Source organism: Aphidius gifuensis, linkage group LG4 (assembly GCF_014905175.1).
Source record: "Aphidius gifuensis isolate YNYX2018 linkage group LG4, ASM1490517v1, whole genome shotgun sequence".
Lineage (NCBI taxonomy): Eukaryota > Metazoa > Arthropoda > Insecta > Hymenoptera > Braconidae > Aphidius > Aphidius gifuensis.
The window spans coordinates 21,492,242-21,515,962 of NC_057791.1; the positions used below are offsets into that span (position 1 = coordinate 21,492,242).

Genomic DNA, 23,721 nt, shown 5'->3' on the forward strand with positions numbered 1-23,721 from the left:
ATTATTATCAATTAAATTGATTATTATTATTATTTATTTAATTGATTATTATTATTAATTAAATTGATTATTATTATTTATTGATTAATTGATATTGATTTAATAAATTTCTATTTTAATTTAATTGGTTATTATGATCAATTCAATTGAATATTATTATAAACTAAATTAATTATTATTATTTATTGAACTGATTATTATTATTAATGAATTCATTATTATTATTATTTATTAAATTGATTTTTATTGTTTATGAAATTGATTATTGATATTGATTTAATTGATTATTATTATTAATTTAATTATTGATTATTATGATTGATTTAATTGATTATTATTGTTTATTAAATTATTTAATATTATTGATTTAATAAATTTTTATTTTTAATTTAATTGATTATTAATGTCACATGCATAAAATGGTTTCAGACATTCATGGCAATTGTGTGTAACTCATAAAATAGAACTGTATGTGTAAAAAATTCTCAATTCAATTATTATAAATATATTTTCGTTGTCTGGTAGGTGCTGCTGCCGAACAAACATGGCATTAACTAAAATTATACCACAAAAAAAGCGCTGAAAATAAAATTGCATTTTCACTTTTATAAAAATAAATCATTAATTAATAGCAATCTTGTAATTGTAATTATAATTATAAAAAATATATTATTTATTTATAAAAAGAATATTAAATTAGCGAAAAAAAAAAAGATTATAGATGAAAATGTTATTTTCTAAATAGATGAAATAATTAAAATATATTTTTTTAAATTGAATTTAATATTCAAATTCATTATTATCATATATTTTGAATGTTTATTAATTCATTTAAATAATAGAGGAAAAAAAAGTTGAATTTTATAAAAGAAAAGAAGTATTTTTAAAATATAAAAAATTAATTTTGTAATAAGAGTTGCAATTTTAAGTAAATAAAAAGTATAAAAGTTTTAGAAATTTAAGCTTATTGTTTACATATATATGTAATTCTAAATGTCGATGTTGATGATGATGATGATACCCTCTCTCTGTTGTAAATTGTTCAAGTTTCATGCGCACGAGAAAAAAAAAATATTGGATGCTGCTATCTGCAAAGTGCAAAGTTAAAATTTCAGTTCTCAGTTGAACACCGACACTCATAGACACCGAGTCTTACAGCTAAAATCTAAAAAAAATTACTATTCCAAATAATTATTTAAATAAATATATTATTTGAAAAGAAAAAACAAAAAAAAATTGAAGCATCTATAAAATAAAATAAAACCACCAATAGTGACTTTGATTTTACAAAAATTTATTCATTTTCCCTATTCATAAATAATCTTTTCAAATAAATAAAAAAAGACAATTAAAAATTTTTCTTTCTCTCTGTAATATACTACTTCTGTTTGTCTTTTTTTTTTCATATTTTTCTGATAAATAAAAAAATAAAACAAGTCTATAAAATCAGAGTAACTCTATGTATTTTCGAAACGAGTTAACGAAGAACAAAAGAATGACAATTGAGATAGTAATTTGTCAGTGAAACGAGGACAATTCCCAAGTATAAAAATCCAAAAAAAAAAAAGCAAAAGAGCAAAATAATATAAAAATCCTTGATTTCAAATTAAAAAAAAAAAAATACTTTTTTCCTATCATCTTTGAATAAATCATTCGCTTTGATATGACAGATTTATCTTTAGCAAAAAAAAACTAAAAAAAAAAAAAAATTCAGATAAACGTATGTTTAAAATTCTGTCATATAAAAAATTCTGTTGTAAATAATAAAATAGACAAGTGTCAATGTATGACAATGTCGGTTCAAGAGGCGCGAGACTGTCATAGTGTTTGAAGAGATTGAGCATCTTCCTCCTGAAAAAATCCAAAAGAATATAAAGAAATAAAGAAAAAAAATCTAGACAGGAATTGAGAGGAAAAAAAAAAAAGAAAAGCTAGTTACAGGAAGAAGCAATTCTTGCTGAGTAAAAGAAGAAAAATAAATAGAAAAAAAAAAAAAGTGCATTAAACGAAACAAAAGACTATCAAACAAGGACCATGACTAGCCGAATAAAAGTGCCTCCAACAATCTTGGCCACATGGACTGTCTTTATCATTATGGTACTTTGCGTCGGTAAGTTTTAATTCAACATTTTTATCAGCCCCCATTACATTGACCTATCCAGTCTTAATTATAATCAAATTTAAGATTAAATTTATTTTTTTATATTCTATATCTTCTCTGATTCTTCATGGTTATACTTTTTTTTTTTATATGGCTTATTTGAAATATCTTGGAGGAAAAACACTTTGGAATTATTCCAATTTTTTTTTTTCCTTCAGGATTATTACTTCAATTATTTTATTACTATTACAATGGTCATTACAACTGACAACTTGGCTATGATTATCCAAATTTCATATTAAATAAATAAATTCATTCATCTTGATTTTATGAATAAAAAAATTATATTTAAATTTAATAAATTCTTTTTTTTTTTTTTTTTTTTGATTATTTAAAATTCTAATTGTGGCAATGTTTCACCTGCTTTGACAAATTTTTTTTTTTATTATAGAAATATATTTTTTGATGAAACTTGATTTGCATATTGGAAAAAGCTAAAATTCACTAAAAAAAGTGAATTAATTTTGATTTTTTTTTTATTTTATATCATGAAACTTCCGTCGCTAACAACTGGATCAGAAACTTTTTTTTTTTTTTTTATTTTTATATTCAAAGGGAAATTCGTCATTTATTCAGTTGATGTTTTTTTTTTTTTTCATCAAGGTTGTTTATTTTTTTACAAATCAATTTATTATTCAGTTTGATTTTTTATATGTAATTTTCTCCACGTTAGTATTTTTCGGAGAAAAAAATTCTCCTCATTTCTCCGCATGGGTCAACATGCGAAAAAATCGGAGTAATCACGGAGAAATTCAAAGTAATCGCGAAAAAATTTGTAAAAATATTTTTACAAAAGTTTTAGTGAAAAAAGTACAAATACTACATAACTAAACGTGACTACATCTTCACTACATGTTACTACGATTTCAAGTATTATCTATTATGTTTGTTGTTTAATTAAAAATATTTTATATTAAGTTATGTATTTTTTTATAGTAATTATTTATATTTGAAAAATAGTTATAACAAAATTATAAAGTGTTATAATTTATTATTGACATAATTTAATATATTAAATTATAACTAACTGTGATACTTTATCCTTATACATCATGTATAAATGATGATATTTTAAATAAAAAAACAATTCATTTCATAAATAATTTTGAATCAAATTATAAAAAAATAAAAACTTTTTCTTTTTTGAGTAACGGATTCCTGGTGGGAATATTTCCACCAGAGATCCGCTACTCAAAAAAGAAATAGTTTTTAATTTTTTTTCTCCCTTTTAAAAATTTTTCTTGAAAAACCTTGAAAAAACCCTCGAAAAAAATTCTTTCCTCATTTCTCCGCATGGGTCAACATGGGAAAAAATCAGAGAAATTCAAAGTAATCGCGAAAAAATTTGTAAAAATATTTTCACACAAGTTGTTGTGAAAAAAGTACAAATACTACATAACTAAACGTGACTACACCATGACTACACCAATAAATAACCCCTCAGAGTAAATAAATGATTTGTCAACAAGTATATATATATAATTTCGATGAGTATTATATTGTTAATCAATAAAAAACTTTTAACATGGCATTTGTGTAAAGTGATATTTTTTAAAGAGTCATTAATTGTCCTCTTAAAAAGCCAAGTACATACTTTCTTGTGTCGATGGCATCATCATAGTCTTCCAGAAATAGCTAAACGATTGATTGAATTACTTTCAAGGGTGGGCGATACTACTACAGAACTTGAGAAGAGGCAGAGAAAAAAATAAAAATAAAAAAAATTAGAGCATGAAAAAAGGAAAAGTACAAAAAAAAAGGGGATTAAAAAAAAATTAAAAAAAAAAAAAAGTAAAATAAGGTAGAATGGTAGAATGGATAGGTGATCTTTCTGGGTTTGCTCTTGACACTTCTAAATTATTTGAGTGGGTTCGTTTTGAAAATACGAGAAACCAAAATCTGGACCATTGGACGTTAGTTATTTCTACTAACGTCATTTCTGTGATATTATTTATATATATATATTAGTGTACATAGACTCTTCAAATTATCTGGACTCTCGAGAATTTTATTCTACCTTTTTTACCCAACTCAGCATTTTAATAGAAGAAAAAATGAAAAGAAAAAAAATTCACTTTTTTTTTTTATATACACCATTTTTACGGTTGAATTTTTTTTTAGTTTTATTTGATCTTTGATTAATTTTTAGTTCTGTTGAGGAAAAAAAAAAATATGTATTCTGGCTGTGTGCCTGGAGAAAAAAAAATATTATAAAACAAAAAATTCGTCTGTATGAGAGTTAATTTTGTCGTGAATTTATAAAAACTTTGTGATTTAAAAAAAAATAACAAATTTGATTTTTAGTTAATTTAAATTGTTAATTATTTATTTTATCATCTTATTTGTTTTTTTTTTAAATTTGATTTGTCTTTGTTTTCTTTAATCTCATCTTTTCTTGGAATAAAATATTTTTGTGCTTTTAGAAAATTTTATTTATATTTCATTTAAAAATTTAAATTATTTATTTTCTTATCTATTTTTTTTTTTTTTTTGGAATTTCATTTATCAATATTTAATTTTTTAACTTAATTTTTTTTTTTGTAAATAAAAGGATTATATTTTATTTATTTTCAATTATATTTTATAAAATTATGTTTCTTTTTTTAAATTAAGAAATTAAAAAATTTAATTTATCAAGTAATTTACTTTGTTATCTATTGTTTTATTTTATTTATCTATTTTTTTTTACTTTATTTTATTTTTTATTATCCAGTCTCATGTTGACATCAAAAAAGCTTTCAGGCATGGTTTTTAGGTAGTTGTAATGGATAGGTGAAATGAGAAGATAAAAGTCACTCTTTACTAGTGCTGTATCATGCTGACTGAGGTCAAAAAAGGAATTTTCAGGATAAAAATTATTATATGGATTAAAAACCTTCGAGGCATTTTTTTTTTTTTTTTTTCCACCCCAACATTTAGATTGACAATTTTTTTTTCAATTATTATTATTATTATTTTTCTTTAAATAACCACACGATGTGTAGTTAAATTTTTTTTTTCCAGTCAATTGTTTTGGATATTTTTTAATTAAACCCTCATACTTTTTTGCTTTTTTATTTTCTATTTTTTATTCATTATATCCGCCAGTTTTTCAATTTTCTTCTTACATAAAAAATATAATATTTTCATGACTGTTGTTTATTTATTTATTTTTTTTTTTTCAACAAAAACTTTGAATGAAATGTTTTACATCAAGTACAATGTACTCCATGTTTTTCAGCAAAGTTTACGATGGTCAGCTTGATAAAATTGTAAAACCAGTAAAAAATTACTTGACAAATGTTAAATATTTTATAACATTAAAAAACCTTTACAAACTTTAATAAAAAATATTTATTTATAATAAATTTTAATTATTATCAACACATATTTCTTTACAACATTTAAATTACAAAATTAATTAAAAATATTAATTAAATACCAATTAAAATATATGACAATAATTTTGTAAATAAAAAAATTTTTTATCTTTAATATTATCAATTAATCTACAAGTGTGATATTAATCGTTAAAAATATATATATTTTTTTTATTTATAAATTATAAAAAAATAATTTTTTTACTTGGCATGCAAATATTTCAAGTGGTTTTTCAAACAGCGACTTGAGAATGCTGAGAAAAGTGATAAAAAGAAGGAAAAAAAGAAAATATAAAGTAAAAATAAAATTCACAATAATAATGATTAAAAAAATGTAATAAAAATTTATTAAATAAAAAAATATATATATTTATCGAGCTGATGAATCGATTTATCGATTTTGCAGAACAAGGGTAGTTTTTTTAAGGGTTTGGGGAATAGAGGTAAATCGTGATAGAGTTTGGAGATATTGGGCGAATGCAAACCGAGCTTGGCATATCTCTTTTTTTTTTCTTTTTTCTATTGCAATCTATATATCGCCAATATTCTGATAAGATAAGGGACGCCACCAATGGGCTGTCTCTTCTTCTTATGTTTCTTTGTCTTTTAGAAATTTTATTTTCTTATTATTTTTATTCTTTCAAGACGAGTCTACTGTGCACTTGACTCTTACTCTCTTCGACAATTGGACAATTGCATATGATGCTCATGTTATTTTATTCGTCAACTTCTTTTATCAAAAATTTTTATTTTTATACAGCAATATATATTATTCATGCTACATTTATCTATTTTATAACATTTATTTTTTTTATTTATTTTTTTTAAATGTTATTTTCTTTTCCACAATGTAAACACATTTATTTTATTTTTTTTTATAACATTTACCAGGATAATAAACACTTGGTTATAAAAAAAAAAAAAAAATTGGATGTGATTTTATTTTATTATTGATTTTGAGTTATTTTAAAAATTCAATTTGTTTTGATTTTGAAATGAAAAAAATAGTGTTGAACTTGGCTTGTGTTTGTCTTTGTTTTTTTATTTTTTTTATTTTAAAAGTAGGATATAATTCTTGAAGAGGGTTTGATCTTCCAATGCAGTGCAATTGGATTTTTTTTTATATAAAATTTATTGCTTTTGATGGTATTTGGGATAACTGGAAATAGAATTAAAATACTTATTCGATTTAGTATCAACTTGGTGACTCCATAAAGATCATCTACACAATATTGAAAAAAAAAATATATAAATATGATGATTAAAAATTAATAAAGATAATTTATTTAATTATAATTTCAATTTATATGAATATTTTAATAAGAAAAATTTAATGAAAATATTTAATTATAATTATGGCAGCATGAAAAAAATTCAAGTGTAATTACATTAAAAATTTATTTGACGTTTATTAAAATGATACCAAGTGAAGCATACTAATATGTCAATAAAAAATAAAAAATAGAAGATTAAAAATATTTTAAATATTTTATAGTATAAAATGAATATCGTTACATTTTTAAATAGAAAATAATAATATTTATAAAAGATATAATTTAAAAATTAAGTATCATTAAATGAACGACAAAAAAAATAATAATATATTATTGGAAAAATAAAAAAAAGAATATTTTTAAAATACTTAATTATTGTATAAATAATTGTAAATAAAAATATTTAATTAAACTGTAACAACAGTTGTGAAAAAAAATAAAATTCTAATATTAAAAAATATATTTGATGTATATTAAAAAAATAGCAAGTAAAGCAAAAATTAATATGTTGACAAGATGAAAAAAAAGGAAAAAATATATAAAATAAAAAGGTGACATAAAACGAAGGGTTTTAAAATATAGTTGATGGAAGGAAATAGAAGTATTCACGATAGACCGAGTTTTATATATCGATTTGACAAGGCCGCGGGTTCCGCCCACCAGATTTGCCAATCTCACAAGAAGAAATTGGAAAAGTTGGATTTTATATACTGTCCATCCACAGTCCATATATATATATACCTTTGACATAATGTTTTATTAGTTTTCATATTCTCAAATATACTAATTTAACTTTATTGCGTATGAAAAAATAAAAAAAATAAATTAAATAATAAATCAATTGCACATCATTAAATTCAATACTAAAAAAAAGCTCAGTGATAAAAAAAATATGATAAAATTAATGACAGGAAAAAACTTCAAGGATATACAAAGAAAAAATTCTAAAAAATAGAAAAAAACATAAATGAATAATTAAAAGAATATAACAATATTTAAAAATCAATTTTACATACTTTTTTTTCATTAATAAAAAATAAAAAATAAATACACTGTTAAATAAAAAGAGAGAATTTTTTTTTTCTCATTGATGATGACTGATTGACTGTCATCAATCTCACTTATAAAATGAAATAAAATAAGCATAATATATTGTTTTTTTTTACAGCAGAAATACAAGGTCTAACTTGTTATAAATGTGGATTATACAATGAAGGGGTAGGAAGTATAACACCATGTATAAATTCAACAGCTCAAATGCACCTACAGCAATGTCCAGCATCAGCTGAATTCTGCATTGTGAGTATATTGATTTGATCAATTTAATTTATCATTTAACATTGGAATCAACATTCAACATCTAAAATTCAACATCATCCACAGTAATATATAACTCTGGCTTGTCTGTATCTCATGTTTGTCTTGAAATATTCATAAGTGGCACGATTTGAGGCCACTATAATGTTTGATGTCTCATTCTGGTTTATAGATATATATGCATGCAAGACTAGACTGAGTTGTTGTGTCACATACACATTCAAAATAAACCAAACAACATTGTCGGTATACCAGTGCTAATGTAAACCATCAAGTGGTCGATGCTTTTGCATTTCTCTTCTTCAGCTTTCTCTGTACCCCTTGTCTATGTATATAAATTACATTACATAATATTATTTGACCCAATATACCAATCTAATTAATATTTTTAATCAATAAACTAAAATTAAACTCTTTAAATTAATTTTGACATTTTTATTTTTCAAACTTGTTAAAGGCTAAATTTCAATTTTTTTATTTTTATTTTTAGTTTGTTATTTAACAAAAAAAAGGAACTTTTTTCTTTCTTTTGGCATGACCTATATTGTCAGATATTTTAGTTTACAAGGTTTGGATAAAAAAAAAGAATAAAAATTGATTAAATATCAGTCAGTATTTTTGGTATATTTATCATGAGTCATGATCATTGATCGAACAACCTCAAAACAAGTAGTCATAGTCAATAATTGGTCAGACGAATTTTTATTTTTATCTTGAACATATTTAAATATCAATAATTTTTTTTTAGAAATATATATAATTGAAAAATAAAATGTATATTGTTTTTGCAATTTAACTTGGCCTATATAATGAGCTATTTTTAAAACCATATTATTTATTTTTTTTTTTTGTTCATTTAATGTTTTTGATTGTAAATCAAATAATTTACAAAAATAGCTGGGTGTTTTATTTGTTCAGTGAATATTTAATTATATAAATTTTACGAATGCATTTAAATTATTTACATTTGACAAACCAATTTAAAATGGTTTGTTTGTTTAGTACATTGAAGTGTAAAAAATTAAAATTTAATAATTATAAAACAGGTATTTTTAATTATAGATTTTAAATTAATTTTGAATAAATTGGTAAATTAAATTTTACATTAAATTAAATGTGTAATCAATAATTTATCAATTGAATTTTAACAATATATTATGAATAAAATAATGCTTATGCTTGCAAAATATAATTGATATTTGTAGTAAAATTGTTGAAGGAAATAGCTATAAACATAAAGTCAAAGTCAATATTGAATCTTACAACAATAAAAGTTGCAAAATACTGTTTTGAAAACATTGTTTATATAATATATAACTGTTAAGTTCCGACATATACATCAGTCACTATAACAAATGGTCTATAAATTATTTTAGAGCTTCACTTGCCAGCATCAGTATTATATTTACCAAGTCCAAAACTTTCAGAGTAATATACACAAAATAATCAATGATCCCCGAAGCAAACATTAACTATTCATCGATCTCCTACAAATATTTTTTCTGATTTTTCAAACCAACAAGGCACAAATATAAACATCAAAACTGAATTAATTTTCAAAAGTAAATATAACATTTGTTTTTCTTTTATAATTATAAAAAATAATTTACATACACAGTTTAAAAAAATATATAAAATAATTAAAAATTTAATAATAACAAAGAAAATTAAATAAAAAAAAAAATAATTATATTTGTTATTTTAATTTTAACAAATTAAAATACAAATAAACTAAAATTGTAATTGAAAAATAAATAAATAAAAAATTAAATTAATTAAATATTATTTTAAAATAATTAAAATAATTGATAAAATTAAAAAAACAATAATTAATATATATTATTTAAAATTTAATGAATTAAATAATGAATAAACTTTCTATTCTGTAAGCAATCATTTCCGAAAGGATTCAGATGGTTAAGAGAAACTCACTGAACCATGTCAAGACTTAAGCCTCAGTTATCTCGACCATTTTCCACCAGCCAAATCTGCATAGAGATTGATCCCCTTTGCTAGTTAGACAATGTAGAGAAATGAAGAGAGAAAATGAAGAGAGAAAATGAGAGAGGATAAGCATTATCACATTATCAACTTGATTTTTCTTTAATTTTAATTTTTTTCTTCTTTTCATATATATAATTCAATTCTTTATCGTTTTCTCGTGTAGATAGTCAATCGAATTGATGCATCTTTGTGCAAATTTATCCCGCACCTAAATGCTCTCTGATGCTTGACGATCGAACCGATCATTATGTGTATACATTATGTGACCCTATGCATATACACATCCATTAGCTTCACCAAAAATTTGTGAGCCAATGTGTCACGTACACTCAAACCATTATTTTCATTTTTTTTTTTTTTACTACTACTACTATTTTTTCTTCAAAAAGAAAATATTGATTTTAAATTTTCTACTTCGAAATCATTCACTGATTTTTTTTTGTTTAATATATTAAAATTTATAATAATAAAATTTTTAAAATATTCATCAAATTTTATATACAAATTTTTCATTTATAAAATTTTATATTTTAACATATCGAAGTAGATTATCTTGTGTCATTTATAAAAGAAAAAAAAACCTAAAGTTCCATAGTACATTGACCTAGGTTAAGATTATTCAAAAAAAAAAAAAAAAAGATTAACAAATGCCTTTTTCTCGTGAAAGTATATTAAATTTTATTTTATTTTTTAATGTCAAGAAGGAATAAAACAAAAGTCTATTCCCAAGACAGTAATAAAAGCGAAAAAAAATAAAAATCAGTGTGAAATAAAAAAGGGAAAAATATAAATCACTGATCCACATGTTGACATTTGATTATATTTTTTTTTATTTCAAGTTTATCAAAAATAAAATAAAAATAGGTAAAATATATATAAGTAGCCTGACGAGGTCACTCAAGCTAAAGAGGGCAAAAAAGTATTTTGTGGTCACCACCCTTATCATTTAGAATATTCTCATTTTACTTTATTGCTGTGTGTATATGTATATGTATCCCAATGGGCTTACCGCCTATTTTCCACTCGATTGGGTGAAAATTGCTGCCAGCTATATACCACCAATTTCATGAAATGCTATTTATATATACATAAATTGTATACATGGTCATCTTGTTGGATAATCCTTGACCATCAAAACAAGTCTGGTACTCTGATGTTAATATTTTCCAAAATTTCTTTGTGTTTTTTTTTTACGAAATTTTACTATACATTTCTTTCGAAATTGTCTCAATCAAAGATAAAAAAAATTGTTTCGAATTTCGTAGAAAAACTGGAGGATAATTTATTTTTTAAACCAAGTATGAACAAATTTTTGACATAAATATTTTATTATCAAAAATAAATAGCTGAAAAAAAATTCATCCAGTTAAATATTTATTATTAAAAATTAAAATTATTCGGCATTTAAAAAATAAAACTATAAACTATTATTACAAAGGTAAACTCAAGCAAAAGTACTTTTTTTTTTTTAATTTAATTTTACTGCAGATAATGTTTATCAAATTAAACTACTTTATGATCTTTGTACAATAAAATTTAACAACATAAATTTTAACTTTCTTTATTTTCCAAAACAGACATTTACAAATTGTTTCAAGTTTTTTTTTTTTTTTTTTTCTCTGTTGCAAGATATTTTACACAAAAAAAATTCATCAGTCTTTTGTTATCTTGGTGTTTATTCTGTGTACATTATGTGAAATATATATATATAATCAGTGTATTTTACAGTGGGTTTAACATAAAAGCTTTTTCACCACAAAAAAAAATATATACGCACGTTAATGTACACGTATGTATTCACACTATTGTAAAATATATTATTCATTTGAAAAAAATGCAGAGTACGATTTAAAATAAACTGACTTGTGGGACGTAAAAAAAAATAAAATAAAATAAACAAAAAAATAAATGTAAAAAAAATTATATATTTAAAAAGAAATTCAAAGTGGAGAAAAAAAAGGTACACTTGAGAATTTGCTTGAAAATATTACCTATAGTTTTTACAGTTGAAGTTTCATGAAGGAGAAAAGTTTGAGAAAATGTCGACAGTTGGTCTAAAACAGTAGGAATATTACTTTCCTGTTCAAACCCTTGTCTTTCTCAAAAAGAAACACTATAGCCTTTTTTTTTTTTTGGTTTTTTTTTATTTTCAAATACCATCTTAGCACGCGAGGATCGTTTTTATTATTACGTTTCATATTACCTTGTGAAAATGGTAAAAAAGAAAAACACCAGGCGAAAATAGAAGAAAATAAAAAAACAATAAATGGCAAGAAAAAAGCTACCACGTTTCGGGCAAATCAACCACGACCAAATAAAAATGAAAAAAAAAAAGCTTGTAGCAGAAAAAAAAGAGAAAAATTTTGAAATATGAAAAACACGTGAAAATATTTTGTGTATAATCTTTCGATCTAATGTTTTGACGTGAGAGAAAAAATGTGAATATATAGAAGACGAGAAAAAAAATTTAACAAAAAAAAAATAAAGAACAATCGAAATAAGGATGATATACCGACTAGTACACAAAGAACATTTATTGTGCAATATGCGCAAAATTTATATCCTGTCAAATTAAACAGATTTAAAAGCTTAATAAAGGTTTTTTTTTTTTTTTGTAAAAAAATTTTATTTGCAGTTATTCAAACGAGCTGAAAATTAAATTTTAAAATGTAATTTTATATTTATGCTGAATATAAACAAGAATTTAATTTTAAAAAATTAACTATTGTTTATTTATACTTATATTTACTTTCATTTATTTTTTTGAGAATGAGAAAATATTTTATTTTGGGTGTTTTTAAGTATTATAAAGATTAATTAATATTACTTGAAAGTTTTTTGGATTTTCGTGGTTGTTTTTTTATATATAAGCTTGAGTGATATCTTCCAGTTTTTTAAATATATATATATATCTATAGATTTAATAATTTCAAGTAATATCTATTATGTTCTTTAATCAAAAAAATTCTTCATTAAATTATTTATTTTTATATAGTTTTATCCATAATTTTTTGGTGTGAATTTTTAACCTTTACCCCATATGCAAAGGAACACAATAATTTAGTCAAAAAAAAGTATAGATGGATATATTCTGAAAAACAGAAAAATTTTGCCCTTATGCATATGGGGTAAAGGTTAAAAATTCACCCCCAGAAATTATGGGTGAATATTTAAATTTTAAAGGAAGCTTTTTCAGGTTTCGGCCGTGTAATAGCTGAATTCAAACAGAGTTCATATGATCAAATTTGGAAAAAAAGAACTAAAATAACAATGTAATAACTTTCGTTGAATCTGCTATTAATGCGTATAACAGTAAGAATCAACATTTTTTACTAAGCTGATATGCGTTATGCAATGTCAACTAATACTACTGAAACTCACATTCGAATAATGAAATTGGTGTTGATGAAATTGATGATAGTCAAGATTCTGAACAAACAGTAAAACTAAACTCTAGTGATAAAGTACGAGGGGCTGCTAAAAATCTGCAAGCCATCTCTGATAGAAATATTTTTCCGGCATTTCTCCGGCTTTCTCCGTCAGTACTCCGTTTTCGGCCGATTTCTTGAAAAATTACTCCGGCATGAGATTGATGACGGAGAAAATTGATTCATTTAAAATTTAATTTACATTTTATTTAATTTTATTTAATTGACTTATATTTTATTGTAAAAAAAAAATAAAATACTTGATTATTAATTGAATTTAGAAAAATAAAATAATAGACAATATTGTAATTTGTGGAATGATCATAGTGAATGCATATGGTGTATTAGTGCCAACAAATAAACTATATTCAAAATTTGCATCCGTCGTGGAATTGTAATTGAGGCTTGGGGATCTGGCTCAGAAATGAAATTCATCCCGCCAACTCCTCCCAAAGGACACGTTACAATTGAACAAGTCTAATGTGTCACTGGCATTTGCTATGTATAATCGAAATCCAATAGAAGAACCATTAACTTCAACATCATACACTATTAAAGCTTTCAACCCATAATCATGACAACAATATCTCATTTAATATCATCTATATGAAGAATTTACTTTTTTTATTTTTAAATTTAATCATACTCTAAATGCCTTTAATTGAAGCTTTTTATATTTATTTTTATTTTTTAATTACGAGTTAAATTATAATTAAATATAATTAAATATTTAATCTACAAAATTTAGAAATTCATGTACAGAAAATAAAGATCTACTCAATGTATTTTAAAAATAAAATTCTGTGAAATATAATTTTAAAAAACGAATAAATTATTTTGGAAATTAAAAAAATAATTTATCAATTTTGAAAAAGGTCATTAATTTAAAAAAAAAAACTGTAACTCTATTGAAATTTGTTCTAAAATTATCAAAAAAAAAAAAGTCATTCAACTATAATTTTTTCTACTAGCTAAAAAATTTTAATTTATCAATTGTGATAAATTAAAATAAATCAAATAATTTTAATTTTAAACATAATAAAGAGTCACAATTAAAATAATTAAATTTTTTAATAAAAATAAATTGTATGCAAGATAATAATGAAAATTTCCTAAACCAATAAATTTAATTTAAACAAAAAAAGTAATGATATTATTAAATAATTAATTACTCAGTAATTACACTATAATTTTTTTTTTCAATTAATTACAATTGTCCATCTACTATTTATCTTGTTTATTCATCAAAAAATTTTATCATTATTCATTAACAATTATGTCCAAAAAAATCTTGATAAAAAAACTGATATTTTATATTTCATTTTATTAATTAATAATTATTATTCACTCTTCAATTAATTGTTAATAATTACCTAAGATAAACCTTGATAAAAAATTTATTTATATAGTTGCAACATCACCAGTAATAAATCAATATTTTTAAATTAAAAATTTTTTAAATCAAGACAATTTATATGAAAGCAAAGTTGAAAACATGTAGTTGCATAATAACTAACGACCTTGAAAGGCGTTAAACATACTAAATAAAAATAAAACAAAAAAAAAAACACTTTAACTAAATAAACAAATGACAATTTATATACAGCCAAGTAAATTCGATGGATATTTATGTAGCACAGTGAATTAACAAATGAGGCAATTGATGCGGTGTTAATAGCACCCTTGGTTTGTAGCTTTTCGACATACATGCATCCATATGGACATTTTGATATATATCTTGTTCGTGTCATTATAAAGTTTGTAAATAATAATAGTCACTAAATTTTCACCCCAGTGATATAATATAAAATATATATAAAAAAAGATAAAAATGATTTTCATCTATATTTATTGATATAGTAAATTTTTATTTTCATTTTTTTATTAGAATTAAATATTTTTTTTACAATATCGATAATGATAATAAAAAAATATATATATGGTTTTATATAAAACAGAAAAAAAATGAATATATAACACAAAAAAAGATAAAATTTTTTATTTATAAAAAAAATTATTATGATTTTATAATAATGTGTTTGCTAGCATAGCTATTTGGCAGGTTTTTTTTTCTCTTTGATTTGTTCTATCTTTTTTTTTTTATGAAAAAAAAAATCTGTTGTTTGACATGTATAATTTTATATGTAAATAAAATTTTATCAATAATTTAAAATAATTCTATTAATAAATATTTAAATTATAAAATTAATTAAATTTTGATATCAATTGAAAGGTTTTTTTTTTTAAATTATAATTTATAAATGTTGAATATTTAAATAAATATACGTGATATATATTTGACGTGTTATTTTTATCTTTTTTTTAGTAAAATGTTAAACACTTAAAATTTTCTTGATTGTTCGAATTTCACATGAATATCCCTCAATCATTGGAACAAAGTACGAGGAAGCGAATTTCGTGGTTGAATCTTGTGAAAGCCTGTAGGAAAACACTCAACGATTACCCCAAGGCCATGTACCCACTATTTTCCACCGTTTGCCTCTGGCAATATCTTGCAATTCAATATTTATCATTTCTCTTTTCATTTTTTTTTTTACCTTTTTTTCAACTCAACTCTTTCTACAGTTGTTTATATCTCAAAAGCATTTATACAATATTTTTTACAACGCCATAATAACAAAAATATTCCCAAAGCAATATACTTTTTTTTTTTTTTTTTGTTATATAAAATAATAAAAAAAGTTTCGGAAAATTGATTATTCTGTTATCATTAATATTTATAAATATATAATAAGGCAAATAGTAAAAGAAAATTTATTAAATTTTCAGCAAGATAAATACGATGAATTCCATAAAAACAAAAATTATTTTCCTGCATTTTTTTAAATATTTATAAACATCAAATAATAACAAAAAATAAAATTTAAAAAAATATTTATAAATATAAAATAATAATATAAAAAAAATATAAATTGTTTATTTAGTTATCGATAATAAATTATGAATAATAAAAAAAAAAATAATCATAAAAATAAATTTTTCAATAATATTATTTGATAATTTAATAATTAATTTAATTTCCTTTTACAGAAATATGTTAGTGAGGGTTCAACAGTACGAGATTGTGTTGGAAGTTGCGTTGAAAAGGGTAAGTTGGCAAAGGCTGCCTGATTTGTATTTAAATATGATAAATTGAATGATATTTTAAAGACATCAAAACGACTCTACTCAAATAGAAGAATAAAAAAAAAAAAAATATAAATAAATAAAAACTTGTAATACGAAATAAGAAAGAAAAAAAAATAAAATGAAAAAAAATATGTATGATAAATGGAATGGGAAATAACAGGATATTGGAGTGAATAAAAAGCCTCGGAATTTTTTTGTAAAAAGCTTTTGACGTTGTTGAGATGGGGTGTAATAGATATACATATATATAGTTATATTGATAGTACAACTAGTTGTTGGCTCTAAAATAGCAATTGGGCGTGTATGTGTACATAACGTTGTTGTATATATATGTATATAGTGGCAGAGTTTAAAGGGGTAGTTTTAAAAGAGGGGCAAATGTACATAGACTATGAAGGGTACATATTTGGGACACACGGCTACACCCAACCACCCCATCAGTCGGGTAACTTCGATCCAAACCAGAGTGATAACTATATATAAGAGTCCAACATATGCATCAAAAATATATGACAATTTTTAACTAAATAAATTTATTTTATCAATTTTTATACTTAAAAATCAATCAACATTTGGATGATCCTTTTTTTTAGTAACAAATGATTGATTTATTTATTTTTTTGGATTCCATTTAATAACTAGATATATCTTTCAATTTTAATCAAATAAAATTATTAAATATTATTATTAAAAGATAAATGATTGGTGTTAAATTGAAAAATAAAATTTTTGGTCTGACACAGGGCTTGACTTGTACTACTGAAATTTATTATATACTTATTCTCTTTTCTTATTGAAATTAGCAAGTATAATTTAAATGAAAAAGTAATTTATTTTATTGTTTTTTTTTTATATACACTGAATTTGTTTTATAAATTTAACTATTTACATGTCAAATTGAGAAAAAACCAGTGAAGTAAAAATGTAAATAATATTTTTCTTAGATATTTTTTTACATCTCTTTTCATTTATTATATCAGTTTTTTTTTTGCTCCAGGCATACTGGAAAAAGTTTGCTCCAACTCCAAGCACCCAATCTACACATTTTTGTTATTTTTTTTTTATTGATGTAAGTTGGTGTGTACTATGGTTTTTCTGTCTTTTTAATATTTTTTCTATTTTTCAAAAATGTTTGTGTTTGGGTCAAGAAAAATAAAATACAACAGTAAATTTAAGAAGTAAAATATCAAACTGCCAAAGGGGTTTAAAAGAAATAATAAAAAAAAAAAAAAAGACAGTTAGAATGACAGTATGATTTTTTTCTGTAAATTTTTTTACACTTTTTTATGAAGTCTCTTTTCTTTATAGTATTTTATATTCACTATCACTTTATTCACTGCGGGTATTCTTCATCTATTATTCATTCAAAATTTATCATCTGTACCTGAAATTCTCTATGCATAAGTTAAAGATACGAGAGACTGTCAAAAAACGGTATACTTGACAGAAAAAAAATAAAAAAAATAATAAAGACGATAAAAAAAATATAAAAATATTCAATAGAAAAAAAAATTCATTGGATATTTTATTATAATAAAGTTAAGGATATAAAGTCAAGTTGTAACTTGTTAGTTATATATAAAGTGCAGATGATAATTATTATCATGATAATAAAAATGAAATTTTTAAAGTTTAAAATTTCTTGGTTAATTTTTAAAACTACTTTTACAAAGTTTCGTCGTCGTGTTAAAATTTTCATTGTGGACCACGAGAAAGTGGTGGTTTTACGAGATGATATAATTTATTATTAATAATGGTAATATTTCCATATGATACTCTTTGCACATGGCACTCATGAATTAATGACTTATTTGAATACTCAAACTTTTAACGATGTATGGAAAACATCATTCATGAAAACACATTAATTCAATTTAAAAATTAAACTTTTATTTTTTTTCATCAATAATTGATAAGTGTTATTTAAAAAATTAAATTAATTTTCATTTATGAATATTCATTGATGTCATTTATTCATATTTTATTTATAAATTACATTTTTAAATTTACAAGAATAGAAAAGAAAAGAAATTATTTTAAAAAGTTCAATATCTTTTTTTTTCTTTTGTATTAGAAATTTGTATTTTTTTTATTTTTATTGGCTTGTGATTGGCAGGATGACTTGTGGATTACCCACAAAAATAGTAATTTTTTATTTGAGGGTAAGCTCCAGATAATAGGGCAATGAAAAATAATTTTATTTCTAAAAAAATTCTGACAGTATCATCCGTGGTTATTTATCCAAGCTTTAAGTAGAATAATATTGTTTTTTCCATGATTTTTTAAATTTATTAAAATTATATTTTCATGAATTTTATTTGAGTTGAAAAATATATATTTATATGAAATATTTTGCTTGAATTTCTGTGGTAATAATAATGATAAAAAATATTATTAACAAGTTGTTAAACCAATTGAAAATAAATTATCATTTGATAATAATTTGTGTAATCCTGGATCACCCTAAAGATAACCCTAGAAAATGATCGTTTTGATAAGGCTTATCTGAACATCCCCCAGTCTTAGAAAATAATTTATAACACATCACAATAAACCATAAATTACAAAACAAAACAACAATCACAATCTCAAAGGAAAAATATACTGATTATTAATAAAAAATGAAAAAAAATTATTTAATCAAATAATTAAATTTATAAATATTTATATTTCATAAATAAATTTATTCATGTTATTTTAATTCACTATTTATTCTTTTCATTAAACAAAAATAAATAAAAAAATTCTTTGTTTGAAAATTAAAACCCAGAAAAATTATCCAATTAGCATTTTTATTGAATTTGTTAAAAATATAAAATAAAAATCTTTCATCATGGCCAAAGAAAATCCGATTGGTCACTGAATAATAAAATAATTCCTATATATAAAAAAAAAGAAAACTTAATTCAATTTATATATAGAAATTACTTTTCTATCTATATCTATTTTTTTTTTATTCAATAAAAAACTAAATAAATAAAATAAATAAAATAAAAATATGAGAATAAAGTATCAAGATAATCCACGTCTGCATATGGCTTTGAATTTCATAAAAAAATAAAAAGAATTTTCAATTTTTATTATCATTTTCCTTTCGTGGTGCACTCAAAATAACTAAAAATATTTTATACCTTTTTATATTTTTTATATTTCAAGTGCAAAAGGGTTTATATTTAGGGGATGGTCAGAGCTTGTTCACTCAACCATTTATCTGATGATTCTATCAGCTGGAAAGGGTTCGGAATATATATTTAATAAATCACTATATGCTGAAAATATAATATGGTATATGTAGAATTTTTATATGTATACTATATACATTCACGTCATTTACGTTTGATATACACTTGGCTATTTTTTTAAAAAAAATACTGATGGATAAAATGAACCTCATCGATTTCTGATTACTGCACCATCTAGAATTATTTATTTTTTTTTTCTTTTACTTTTTTACACTACTGCATACACATACACACAATCAATATATATATATTTTTTTTTTCTTTTATATTTTAACCCGTTGCCACGCTTTTTTGTTTATTCGATTTTCTGACGCTACTCAAAGCACCACAGAGAATTCATTTTGGTGTGGGACACACACTGCCAATGAGCTTAAAAAAAATTTAAAAGAGTTGAATTAATTTCAACTTTCGATCCCCATCGAGTATTTAGTATTATTCAATTTTTTTTTTTACTGCACAAATAATTACTATAGAAAAAGGGAGAAAAACAAAAAAAATATTTCAAAGATTTTTTTTTCTTCTAATTAATATATATTGAAAATTGGTACAATTGGTGTGAACAATATATAATTTTTAATTTATTGCTTTTTGATTATAATTAATTTAAATCAATTAAAAAATTATGGAAAATTTTTTTCACTTGATTATTAGAGCACGTAAAGCCAATCATTGAAATTAAATTATTTTTCATTTTTTTTTTTTTTTCTTTTCGCAGCATTAATATTCGATAGTTAATAATATCAAATGAAATTAATAATAATAATATTGAGTAATTAAAACTAATACTGTTAATTATAAGAATCTAAAAGTATAATTTTTTTTTTACATAGAAATTTTATGTTTAGTTTGTGATGAACTTTGGAACAATCAAGTCAAAGAATTTGAAGCTCAAAACTTACAAGTTTAAAACAACAACAATAATAATTGTATATAAATATTTAAACAATTTAAGATTATGCGCATGATTATAATTTTCTTGTATCACATAAGTATATATAAATTTTTATTTACTTTTATTTATTTTGTGTAAGAAATATGTAAATTAGAAAAGCAAAAGTATGCATTTCGAAACATTCCAAAAGCTCCAACTTTTGTGGTTGTATAAACCTTTGAAAAATAAAATAAAATATATTAAAAAGTTGAGGATCTTAGGGTCAACGATATAGTGATATTTAAACCAATGATTAACTTGAATAAAAAAAAGAAAATTATAACTGAAAGAATTTTTCTATTAAAAAAATGAAAAAGAAAAAAAAAAAAAACAAAAATATGAAATAAATTAGAAAAAAAAAAACAATAATAATATTTTTCATTAATATAAATGTTAATATAAGTTTAAATAATATTTTTTAATATTTTTCAGAGGCATGGAGTACACGTACATACTGCTGCAAGAAGGATGGATGTAATAAAAGTGGTCCTGGCATACATGACACCACCACAAAGCTGACAACAATTGCATTGGGCATTGTTTTTGTCTGCAGTATTCGTGGCTAATGAAAATTCTAGTTTGTTTTCTTGGCTATACACATTGTCCCTTCATCAATTCACTGTCATCAAGCTAAAGAATATTAGTCAAATTGTTTATTACCTAGAGGCTAGTATAAATATTTAACAAAAATAACAAAAAATTTAGGTCAAAAAATAGCAGTACTTATATATTTTTATTCTTTTCAAAAATTATATATACATACAACAATATGTATCTTTTTATTTTCAATTATTTTCATTTTTTTTTTACTATAATATATTGTTGGTGTTTTTATTTTTTTGAAAAATCCAATATCTGACTTGGAAAATTGCTGCACTATCAAACTTTTTATGATTTATTTGAACTTTTTTTTCTTTTTTTTCTATTTGCAGTCATTTTTTTTTTTTTAATGTCCATTTATTTTTGCTATTAATTTTCATCATTGACAGACTCAATTTTCAAAGAAAATATATATTTGAAAAGTTCATGTGAAAGTTACACGTACATTGAGACATTGAGCGATAATAAATCTTTTCTTTTCTTCAAATGACATAATAAAACATTTAAAAAATAAATAATAATAATACAATCAAATATATAATAATAATTTTTAACAAATCTTAAATATTGATTCTATAAAATTTCTTCTATCGTTGTTGTTGTTATGATTTTTTTTTTATATAAATAACACAATTGTATTGATAAAAAAATTATTAATATTATATCGTCAAATATTAAATATAATTTATGACCCCTCTAATTTCATATGTGTATTTTTATTTTTTCAATAACACGTAAATTATTTTAAATTCAAAATTACTTAATAAAGTTCAACAAAAAAAAACCCATCATTAATATTATTTAAGTATTATTCATTTTAATGGCTTTATTATTCCATCATTTTTTAATTTAAAATTTTTTTTTCGATTGTCACTTAGTGGGGTCATAAATCTGGCATAAAAAAATTTTAAAAAAATTCAATTTTATATTAATAATAATAAAAAAAAACAAAAATGACAATTATTATCATTGAAAATACTATGAAAAATTAAACTGCTGAATAAATTATAAAGAAAAAAAATATATATTATTCCAAAGATTATAATAATATTATAGAACACAAAGAAAATAAAAAAAATAATATTAATAATAATAACCAAGGGACTTAATCTACATCTAAATTTAATTCACTAGTATTTTGAGATAACTATTTCGAAATCTCATAATAGTTTTAGCATACGTTTCGTGATTATCCTAAAAAAGTTTTTAAAAAATTAATAGCCTCATAAGTAAATAAAAAAAAAATAATAATATTTAAAAAAGCGACAAACTTTTAAAGTCATTGATTAAATAGTAGAAAAATAATATCAAAATGACAAATGAAAAAAAAAAAAAAAAATGCCATTTTTACATTTTAAAATTTAAATGCTTGTTATTTGGCTGTATGCTTTGTGATAGTGTCTTTATATATAATTAAATTTTAAATAAATTGAGTTGCATCATGTTTCGTATTTTAATAAAATCTATCATTAATAATTTAAAAATTTAAATGAAAAAAAAAAAATACAAACAAGAGGCCAATATAAAAACCAAAATATAATTTTTTTTCATTAAATTTTATTAATTTAATTAGCACAATTTCATTATATATATAAAAAAATAAAGCAATAAAATATTATCAAATTTATCAATCGATTTATAAATAGTACAAAATGATTAATTATTATGGAAATTAATTTGACATGATAGAGAAGATGTAAGCTGTGAATTATGATAAATTGTTTCAGTCAAAATAACAAAAATATATTTCCTGGCTAAAGTTATAAAACTTTGCTGTTTTACGTGACTCAGTTTGATAATATAAAAATTAAAAATATAAAAAACGTCGATTGCCTGTGCAGAAAATAAAGTTATGAAATTTAAAAAAAATAAATATCATGTATCCTTAAAGTTGTACGTTTATATTAGAGCCGCAATAAAATCAATCCGCTGGTAATATATTTTTTTTATTTTGAAAATTTTTTTTTTTTATATTTCCTGTTTATTCCCTAAATTGTCAAAAAGTTATAAATGATCAATTTGTTACAGGTGTTGTATTTTATTTTCTTTGAACCACTATCGAAAAAAAAAAAAAAAGCCATGTTTTTTATAATGTTTTTTCCTTTTTTTAAAAAAAACTTTATTCAACTTCTTTGAGTAGTAAAAAATAAGGAAAATTGAGGAAAAAAAAAAAGGCAAGGCAAATGGGAAAAGAATCGAAATGGGATATTGGAAAAGTAAACTTAAATGTTTAAATTTCAATTGAAAAGTCACAA

At 22.0% G+C, this 23,721-nt stretch overlaps 1 protein-coding gene across 1 annotated transcript; it reads left to right on the forward strand.

The window, feature by feature from the left end:
• Window positions 1–1,018: 1,018 nt before the first annotated feature.
• Window positions 1,019–23,528, forward strand: LOC122855659 (lymphocyte antigen 6G). Its single transcript, XM_044157196.1, has 4 exons — window positions 1,019–2,110; window positions 7,963–8,093; window positions 16,595–16,652; window positions 21,299–23,528. The coding sequence occupies exons 1-4, from the start codon at window positions 2,035–2,037 to the stop codon at window positions 21,430–21,432; spliced, it is 399 nt and encodes a 132-aa protein (XP_044013131.1). The 5' UTR covers window positions 1,019–2,034; the 3' UTR covers window positions 21,433–23,528.
• Window positions 23,529–23,721: the final 193 nt, after the last annotated feature.